This window comes from Haematobia irritans, chromosome 3 (genome assembly GCF_050003625.1).
Source record: "Haematobia irritans isolate KBUSLIRL chromosome 3, ASM5000362v1, whole genome shotgun sequence".
NCBI lineage: Eukaryota > Metazoa > Arthropoda > Insecta > Diptera > Muscidae > Haematobia > Haematobia irritans.
In genome coordinates, this window is record NC_134399.1 from 133,180,143 (window position 1) to 133,191,095 (window position 10,953).

The 10,953-nt window shown below is 37.0% G+C and overlaps 1 protein-coding gene across 1 annotated transcript; it reads left to right on the top strand.

The window, feature by feature from the left end:
- The first annotated feature begins 9,442 nt into the window (after window positions 1-9,442).
- LOC142231197 (uncharacterized) lies at window positions 9,443-10,473 on the top strand. Its single transcript, XM_075301816.1, has 2 exons — window positions 9,443-9,668; window positions 9,785-10,473. Exons 1-2 carry the CDS (start codon window positions 9,443-9,445, stop codon window positions 10,471-10,473), a joined length of 915 nt encoding a protein of 304 aa, XP_075157931.1.
- The last annotated feature ends 480 nt before the right edge of the window (window positions 10,474-10,953 follow it).

Genomic DNA, 10,953 nt, shown 5'->3' on the forward strand with positions numbered 1-10,953 from the left:
AGTTAAAATAAAGAACATCATTGGGAGTGCATCTTCTGGAAGTGCTTTTAAAGTTGTGCCTTTGGAAGAACTTCCAAATTTTTTTGCTGGGTAGCTTCCGATTACTGGCGGACCTGGAAAATGTTAACTTAAGCAGTCTGCTAATGTTTTTGGAACAATCTGGTTGGTTCAGCGAAGAAAACTAATCGAGAAGGTTCAACGGTTAAAACTAGAAGTGCCCATATGTAATAGGTACTTTTAGTTAATGTGGCATCACAATGGACTGAATAGTCTAAGTGAGCCGGAATCTTAATCGGGCTGCCACTTTAACCTAACCTAACATGTTTGTCACAACCATATTAGTTTCTCGAACATTATTTATATCTGATTTCGACAACTATTTTATGTTTGGCTAGAAAAGGAAATTTTTGCGGGAAAAATGCCCTGGGAGGTGATCTCTGCATAAAAATTCCGTCGATTTAAATGTGTACATAAAATCCTCTCATTTTTATTTGATTGATGACAAATTTCTGAATTCTTAATCATTGCTGGAAGATACATACGTAGGATTTATGTCTGCAAAAATTCAAAATCATCATAATGGAGAAATCATCAAAGACGGAAAATGGTTTTAATTTTATCATTTTACACTCGAAATATTCATCGCTAATTCAATTCATCGTAATTGCTTTTATTTACTTGGTGGCTTTTATCCGTTTTTGATTTTATTATTGAACAATTTTGAATTGGGCGTTAAATGAATTTATGTCGCTATGGCTTTTGTCATATTTGTCGGCAACATCGATGAGCTCTCTTCGTTGGAATTTAATGCTGAAGAGATTTTCATTTTCGACATTAATTCTTCAGTCTTCAGTTTGACCGTATCATCATTGGATTGGATTGGAGTGGTACGGCATGGATGAATGTTCCGTTGCCATGCCAGCAAATACAAAGAAATGTGAATGAATTTTTGTAGGCCAACATCAGTCATGATTTAGGCCATAATTATGTGTAAGACAAGTTGATGAACACAATGGGTCTTTGTAGGCCATTTACCCGCAAACACACACACACACACACCGTCGCACACCAACTCCCTTAGTCTCAGATAGCAGATGGTGTAACCAATGAATTGATGACTACAGTAGACCATGATGATGGGAAGGGCGGGGGCGATTGGTGATGGATCGATAATGCTAGACAGCGGGGTGGTAGATATATTGTCCCCTTCCATGCCTTAGTGTTAATGTGAGAAATTTCATGGAAATACTTAAATTGTTATTAAGAAGCCACACCACATAAACTGGCCGGACCAAATACAGATAGAACATGAAAGCGAAATTCATCTGTAGACCAATGCCTTCAAGTTTTATTTATTATTACTAATTCATGGAATGACGAGGGGCCATATAATAATGGTTATATTCTGTGTACGACTGTGCTCCTTCATTTCTGTCATCAAAGAGAAAAATGGTTCATGTTCCATTGTTATGAATTCCACTTTTATCAAGCCGACGGTATCAAAATCATTCATGCGATTACAAAATCGTAGACATTTTTATACCCTCCACCATAGGATAGGGGGTATATTAACTTTGTCATTCCGTTTGTAAGACATCGAAATATTGCTCTAAGACCCCATAAAGTATATATATTCCGGGGTCGTGGTGAAATTCTGAGTCCATCTAAGCATGTACGTCTGTTGAAATCACGCTAACTTCCGAACGAAATAAGCTATCGACTTGAAACTTGGCACAAGTAGTTGTTATTGATGTAGGTCGGATGTTATGGCAAATGGGCCATATCGGACCACTTTTACCTATAGCCCCCATATAAACCGGCTCTTAGATTTGCCTTGCCGAGCCTCTTGGAGGTACAAAATTCATCCGATACGGTTGAAATTTGGTACGAGGTGTTAGTATATGGTCTCTAATAACCATGCAGGAATTGGTCCATATCGGTCCATAATTATACGTAGCTCCCATATAAACTGATCCCCAGGTTTGACCTCCGGAGCCCCTTGCAAGAGCAAAGTTCGCCCGATCCGGTTGAAATTTGGTACGTGGTGTTAGTATATGGTCTCTAACAATCATGCAAAAATTGGTCCACATCGGTCCATAATTATACATAGCCCCCATATAAACCGATTTCCAGATTTGACCTCCGGAGCCTCATGTATGAGCAAAATTCATCCAATCTGGCTGAAATTTGGTACATGGTGTTAGTATATGGTCTCTAAGAACCATGCATGAATTGGTCTATATCAGTCCATAATTATATATAGCCCTCATATAAACTGATCCCCAGATTTGAACTTCGGAGCCCCTTGGAGAGCTCCGGAGAGCAAAGGTCACCCCAATTTTTTTCAAATTTTGCACAAGGAGTACGGTTAATATTATCGTTAAGTGTGCCAAATTTGATTAAAATCGGCCCCGATTTAGATATAGCTACCATATATATCTTTCGCCCGATTTACCCACAGAGGCCAAAGTTATACTTCCATTTACGTGAAATTTTGCAAAGATAGCAGAATTATTATTCTATATATGCATGTCAAATTTGGTCAAAATCGGATCAGATTTAGATATAGCACCCATATATATGTACGCCAGAGTTGGAAAAATAGGGTAGAATGTTTCATATATTAGACCCATTTTCAATGGGATTTTCCTTCAATTGACTCATTAGTTTCCTCAGAGAATATATTTAATATGCTATTTAAATGTATCATCTTGATCGAATATGGCCAAAATACCCACATTTTATACAAAATTGTAATGCCAAACTTTCCACAGAATGGTCGAATTTTATAAAAGCTCCGACTTGTGGAAATATCGCCCGAATTGGCCAAATAATATATCACAACTCACAATTGACCACATATCTTAGCGAGATTTACCCAATATCCTTGTAAAATCGCAACTGCCGAGTAGCAAAAATTGTAATATTACTCTAATTGTCCTATATCTCGAATTCATATGTATTGCCCGATAAATTATAAATGCTCTTTTGTACAATTGCATCAAAATTGCTCTAGCATTATATTTCCAAAATTTTTTACTAACGTTGTGTTTCATCCCAGGGCGTTAGGGCCGATTTAAATTTTAATTCTATAGATTTTGCAGAAGTAAAAAAAAATTGTCTCCAAGTCGACTAAGATATATATATACTGGAATATGGGAATAAAAACCTTCATAATAACTCCCAGCGATTTTGAAGGAATTGAGATGGTAACACCAAATTTTGGTCTACGTACTGGTGAAGGGTATAATATAATCGGCCCGCCCGACTTTAGACTTTTCTTACTTGTTATACCCTCCACCATAGGATGGGGATATATTAACTTTGTCATTCCGTTTGTAACACATCGAAATATTGCTCTAAGACCCCATAAAGTATATATATTCTTGGTCGTGGTGAAATTCTGAGTCGATCTGAGCATGTCCGACAGTCCGTCCGTCCGTCCGTCTGTTGAAATCACGCTAAGTTCCGAACGAAACAAGCTATCGACTTGAAACTTGGTACAAGTAGTTGTTATTGATGTAGGTCGGATGGTATTGCAAATGGGCCATATCAGTCCACTTTTACGTATAGCCCCCATATAAACGGACACCCAAATTTGGCTTGTAGATCCTCCAAAAGAAGCAAATTTCATCCGATCGGGCTGATTGGTACATGATATGGTCTCTAACAACTATGCAAAAATTGGTCCACATCAGTCAATAATTATATATAGCCCCCATATAAACCGATCCCCCGATTTGGCTTTCGGAGCCTCTAAGAGAAGCAAATTTCATCCGATCCGGCTGAAATTTGGTACATGGTGTAAGTATATGGTCTCTAATGGCCATGCAAAAATTGGTCGAAATCGGTCCATAATTATATATAGCCCCCATATAAACCCATCCCCAGATTTGACCTCCGGAGCCCCTTGGAAGAGCAAAATTCATCCGATTCGGTTGAAATTTGGTATGTAATGTTAGCATATGGTATCCAACAACCATGCAGGAATTGGTTCATATCAGTCCATAATTATATATAGCATCCATATAAACCGATACCCAGATTTGACCTCCGGTGCCTTTTGGAGAAGCAAAATTCGTCCGGTCTGGTTGAAATTTGGTACGTGGTGGTAGTATATGATATTTAACAACCATGCAAAAGTGGTCCATATCAGTCCATAATCATATATAGCCCCCATATAAACCGATCCCGAGATTTGGTTTTGGTGTCTCTTGGAGGAGCAAATTTCATCCGAGTCAGTTGAAATTGGTACATTGTGCTAGTATATTGCCGTTAACAACCATGCCTAACTAGGTCCATATCGGTCTATAGTTATAAATAGCCCTCAGATAAATCGATCCCCAATCACACAAAAATTGGTCCATATCAAGTTCATAATTGTATATAGCCCCCATATAAGCGACCCCCATATTTCAATTCTGGCTCCCTACGTACTGTGCAAAAGTCCATATCGATTCGTAATTATTTGTAGACTTACATACCTTTTTGTCTAATATATACCACGTATGGACTAACTCACAATTTAGAAAGCGATTTAAGATACCACAACCCAAGTAATTCGATTGTGGATGACAGCCCTTCGTAGAAGTTTCTACGCAATCCATGGTGGAGGGTACATAAGATTCGACCTGGCCGAACTTACGGCCGTTTATACTTGTTTTTTACTAACATTGTACTCCACCCCAGGGCATTAGACGACATAAATTTTAAGTCTATAGATTTTTTAGAAGTCTAACAAAGTCAGATTTGAATGTATATATGATTGGGACATATATGGTATGGTATCGAAAATATGGATCTACAAAGTGGTTCAGCGCCCGACATTAAACTTTCCTTATTAACTTTGTCATTCTGTTTGTATTCTAGGTCGTGGTGAAATTCTGAGTCGATCTAAGCATGCCCGTCTGTTGAAATCACGCTACACTGAAAAAAACAGTGAACCCACCAGCAAAAAAACTTTCTGTTAATTTTAGAAAATTTTGAATATTTGTAGAAAATTTAACTAAATAGTATTACAAACGTTGGCATCATGTCGATGTCATAAAAATAAGTAAATATTTTTCGACAAATTCAAGAAAAGTTATTAGACATAGCTAAATTTTTTTACTTGTTAAAGAAAATTTTGTAGTTTGAAGGAAAAACTTGGAGTTCAGAATTGCAAGAATGTCTTTAGTGACATACGAAGTTCATGATGGACGCATTTTTGGTAAAATTTACAAATTTAAAGAAATTCTGAACTATTTTCTGGAAGACACGAATTTAGTTAATCTTTATGCTTCATTTGAGTATATTTTTTTCCTCGGTTTTAGGTAATTTAACTAACGTACACAAAAAATTATTAGAGTAAAGGAAACTTTCTCCAAACATAATAATTCCATGAACTAAAATAAAGTTAAATTGGCTTTAGTGAAATAGAGAGTTCACTTTTTTTTTGAGTGTAACTTCCAAATGAAGCAATCTATCGACTTGAAACTTGGCACAAGTAGTTGTTATTGATGTAGATCGGGTGGTATTGCAAATGGGTCATATCTGATCACTTTTACGTATAGACCCCATATAAACGTACCCCCAAATTTGGCTTGCGGAGAGAAGCAAATTTTATCCGATCCGGCTGAAATATGGAACATGGTGTTGGCATATGGTCTCTAACAACCATGCAAAAATTGGTCCATATCGGTCCATAATTGTATATAGCCCCCATATAAACCGATCCCCTGATTTGGCTTGCGGAGCCTCAAAGAGAAAAAACATTTCATCCGATCCGGCTGAAAGTTGGTTTATGGTGTTGGTATATGGTCTCTAACAACCATGCAAAAATTCGTTCACATCGGTCCATAATTATATATAGCCCCCATATAAACCGATCCCCAGATTTGGCTTGCGGAGCCTCAAAGAGAAGCAAATTTCATCCAACCTGGCCGAACTTATGGCCGTACACACAAAGAAAAAAACGTTTGGAAAACGTGTACCGAAAACGTTTTTCTTTTGTTAGAGTGTTTTGAATTGTATACACTTTTATCACCAAAAAAATTCGTTTGTTACAAAATTTTTATTTTTTCAATAAAAAAGTTATTTTTGAACCAACAACACAGTCCATTTCGTTTATATCAAACACTTTCTTTTCTGTGTCTTATTAGGTCTTTAATAAGACACATTCTACAATTCATAGTAAAAATGTAATATAGTAGAATGTAATGATGAACATTTGTTCGGAATCTTCCGACCATATCTGGAATATATGTAAAAAAAAAACTTTAGTCGAAGCAGGGATCGAACCCACGACCCTTGGCATGCAAGTCGGACCTAACAACCACTGCTCCACGGTGCCCAACTAAATGTATTTTTCTGTTAAATAAACTTTGTTTAATCGGCTCGTGGGCGCCGCAAGCTATGCTATATAAATATAACTTATATGGGTAATTGTCTATTGATGACAATAACGGCTACATAGCTCAGTGGATAGTATTTTGACTTACAAATTGCATGGTCCGCGGTTCGATTCTCCGTCCAGGCGAAAGGTAAAAAAAATTAAAAATTTATAAAATCGTAAAATTTCTTCTACATTGTTTGTATTACAGAAAAAGGTGCTAGGAACTAAAAAAAACTTCGTGGAAGTGAGAAAGATGTGAGGGAAAATGCAATTAGCCAGAAAAAAAAATTTTGAGTTAGTCTTTATGAAATTGTTTTTACATCCTGGAAAAGAATAAACGTTTATCACAAAAAGTATATACTTTTCTTCCAAATACACTTCCTTTCAACGAAAAGCAAATGAGAAACGAACTTTGTTTGTCTAAAATTTCGTTTGGGAGGAAAGAATTTTTTTTTGTGTGTATATACTTTTTTCTATGTAATTGGAACAGCTGTTTTTCTATGTAATTGGATCAGCTCTACATAATTTTTGTATTTCAAAATTTTTTGTGATCTTTTGTCTTTTTGTGAGAATTTCCAGTAAAATATCCATGGCAGAGTCACCCATACAGTGTACAATATATGCGATGAGCTTTCGCGCTATTAGCAAGCATTTCAATTAATTTGTGTTTATTTGTTTATATATTTTTCTATTGTTTCAATTCATTGTCAATTGATTGAAAAAGCTTTTTCTTTTTTGCAAGTAGAACCCATTTTTACTGACTATTGTTCATTTATTTGGAATGCCTTAATCTATGAACGCGGGGACATAATCATCATTGTCTTTAGGTTGATTGGCATGGACCTCATGCAAACAAAAATCTTGTATACAATTCAATTAATGTTAAAAATTATTTTGGCAAATTCATATAATTCAAATACTGTACATAAGTAGATTTAGTTTACAATACAACAAACAGCAAATATATAGAGAATCTACTGTAAAAGTGTAAAAAGAAAACAAAAACACTTTAAAAATATTTTTTTTAACGAACAAAGAAAAAAAAATACACACTTTCTATCAGTATTTAAAATGACGGTAAAGAGTGAATACATTCGTATTTTTTATTGGTTCCGAAATAATAATACATAAAAAATTAGATTTTAATTATTTATCGATTATTCGTAGAACCCGTGTAAAAATTGAGAGATCTAATCATGTCTAATAATATTGTTGTAAATTCCTAACGTGAGCAGAGTCCATAGATCCCCTTTTATTATCAAATGTCAAGATTAGCAGCAATCAGCTGTTGTTTATTTTTTTCATGTGTTTTTTTTTGGAATGGATTATTCTTACCTTTGGCACGTGCGTGTGTTCAAAGAGATATACAATTTGTTTTCTTTTGTAACCATTGAATTGAATAAAGAGTTTTGAAATTATATAAAAACAAATAAATCCTCTCGGGAACCATTATTTAAATAAATAATTTCTCACTCACCAAACAAAACTTAAAAATTCGCCACATTGGTGTCAGGTGTGGGGTTTTCGTTCGAGTGTAAGTTTATACTCTACCACCTTGACAATAACCTCAAAGGTTGAAGATATCATAATGCCATCAAAAAATAAAAAGAAACAGCAGCGTCTACGGGATGACGATCTTCAAGATAATACCCAATCTAGAATTAACACTTTCACGGAATCCATGTATGCTCGACTTGGGAGCATGGTTGCTGCGCCATCCCGAAATTCTGGTGGTTTAATGCGTGAACTCGAAAACTTTAAAATGGAAATAGACAGAAAATTTGAGATGCAGCAGACTCTCTTTGAAAGCCGTTTGGTAAGTTTGGAACAAACAATTACAAATGCTGCTCTCAGATTTTCTCCGTCGTCAACAGGGTCTACAGCAACTCCATCACGAAGTAGCAGTCTACCTGCCTGCACTGGCTTACTAGCATGTACTAATGACTTCCAAAACCTAGCTGTGTCATCGAACTCAACGTTTATGCATTTAGCGCAGCCCCAAGTCTGCTCTGGTTACTCTGCTAACTACGGCAGCAACACACCACCCATTGCAGTTACCACCTCATATGTTGGACATTCCTCATCTATTCGTAACAACAACAGCTCTCATGGAATGCAACCATTTAGTAACTCTTCGCTATCGTCTTCTGCCCTCACTACGAATGTGTCACCATATGTTGCCACCCAAACAACAACAACTATTAATCAGCAGCATTGCTCTCATCATGAGTGTAATTTCACAACAAGTGATATTCCACAGAGCTGTAGTCACAGTCACCATGGATCATATCGAAACAGCTCAGCGCCTCGTCCCCCTCAACCAACCATCCAAGAAACTCACCATAGTCTTCATGGTCGCCCTTTCAATGAGTACCTCTCTTCTTACGATGGCAAATCTCCATGGTCTGACTACGAATGTCTTGTAGAGCACACATCTAATTTTTATGGGTGGACAGAAGGGGAAAAGGTTATGGCCGTTATATCCAATTTAAGAGAAGATGCTCTTCGGCTGTTTGCAACTTTGCCTACCGACCGATTCCCCTCATGGGCAGAGCTGCGTCAACTTATGAGAGAACGATTTACAGTGCATGAGCAAATTTGTTTTCAGGAATTTAAACGCAGAACTCAAGGGCCAAGGGAATCTCTTACCGAATTTGCTACTGCACTTGAGTTATTGTCTATTGCAGCCTTCAAATCCGCTCCTAAGTCATATGTAGATGATTTGCTAAAAAACCAATTTATAGATGGGTTAAGAGATCCCGAACTAATAAAATTAGTGGTAGCTGGTCAACCTAACACAATTAAAAATGCTTTGGCTGTAGCTCAAGATATTCAAGCCAGGACCGAACGGCATAAAACAAGACCTATATATGCGGTCGGAACAACCCCATCGGATGGTTGCGACAACCAGAGGTCATCATCGGAAAACTAGAATTCTTCGGCCTTGGGGAGCAAAGGCCGAACGTTAGCTTTACTAAAGCTCCACTCACTTATAGCGCTTGTTGTAAAACGCCTTCAACCAGTAACTGCCAATATCCCCCCGAACACGCAGAAGATTCACGTGAGATTATGCCACGTTCTTACAATCCGGAAATGTTGTGTAGCTTACCTGGTGTGGGAATGAAGAATATTCGTAACTCGTGCTATATGAATGCAACGTTACAAGCTTTTTTCCACGTCCCTATGTTTACCAAGTTTCTGTTGAACACCCCACCACATAAGGATATTTGCAATAAAAATTCGAAATGCCTTATTTGCGTTCTAAAACAAACCTTTGTCACCACAAAAACGAGCCGTAAAGCTATACGCCCCTTTATGATTTTTTTTTAAATTGAGGGAGACAAAATCGATATTCCTAACTGGGCTTCAGCAAATTTCTAAATACGAAGACGAAAGGGAATTTTGGTTCAGTACTAGATGACCTATTCCTTGGTCATATTGTCAATAAAATAAAATGCATTAGCTGCGGGAAGGAGTGTCGTGAGACACAGCCTTTCATGGATATTTCCTTGTCTATAACCGATTGTAGTAACTTGCAAGACGCATTGGACAACTATTTTAAAGCCGAGAAACTATCTGATTACTCATGCAGCCATTGTGGATCTCAGAAAGAAATAATCAAACAATCTGATTTGGAAAAACTGCCTAATATTATATGCCTTCATCTAAATCGATACGAATCTCCTACACAACCCATTGAAGTACCTATCCATAACAATCTAACACTAGACTTTGCCAAATACATGTCTTCGAAAAAAATGCCGAAAATAATTTATCGTATGGTAACCCTGGTTGCAAGACAGGGAACCACTGCTACAAATGGTCATTTCGTAGCTTATTGCTCTGTTGGCGGCGAGATATACAGGTTTGACGATAAGAGTGTTACAAAGACAACAACAGCAGAATTTTCTGCAGCAACTGCCGTCCTTATTCTCTTCGAGAGGGTGATAGTTGAATCACTCGCGAATGAATACGAGATACTTCCAACTCTCTTAGATCATAGAGGCACTAATGGTGGAGAGAGAAGTTTACATGTTTTTATTAATCTAAATCTTAAAGTGTTGCCATTTATTATTGATACAGGTGCCCGTGTATCTTGAATTCCGGCATCCATAGTACCAAAGAAAACAACAATTACAAAAAAATCAGTGAAGATGATTGGGGCATCAGGTACAATCTTTGAATCAATTGGAAAAGTTAATTTAACCTTTTCAATAGATGGCTACGTTTTCCAACATGATTTTTTGGCTGTGAGTGTTCCAGTGCCCCCCATTCTAGGTGTTGACTTTTTATCTGCCAACAAATGCAAAATTAATTTGGATGATCTATGTATGGAGTTTGCGGACGGGTTAGTAAAAATTAATTTACCTAAATGTCATGATGGTAATCCAGTTTTTTTGTTGGATACCGTGCAACTTCCTCCCCACTCCGATACTTTTCTGAGAGTACCGAAACCAGAAAGTCAAACATTTAAGTTTGGAATGATAGAAGCAAGCAAAGGGATATGTCTAGCAAATGGGGTGATGGTTGGTAGAACCCTATTTACTTCTGAGGATGAAACAGTACCCGTTCGCTTAATT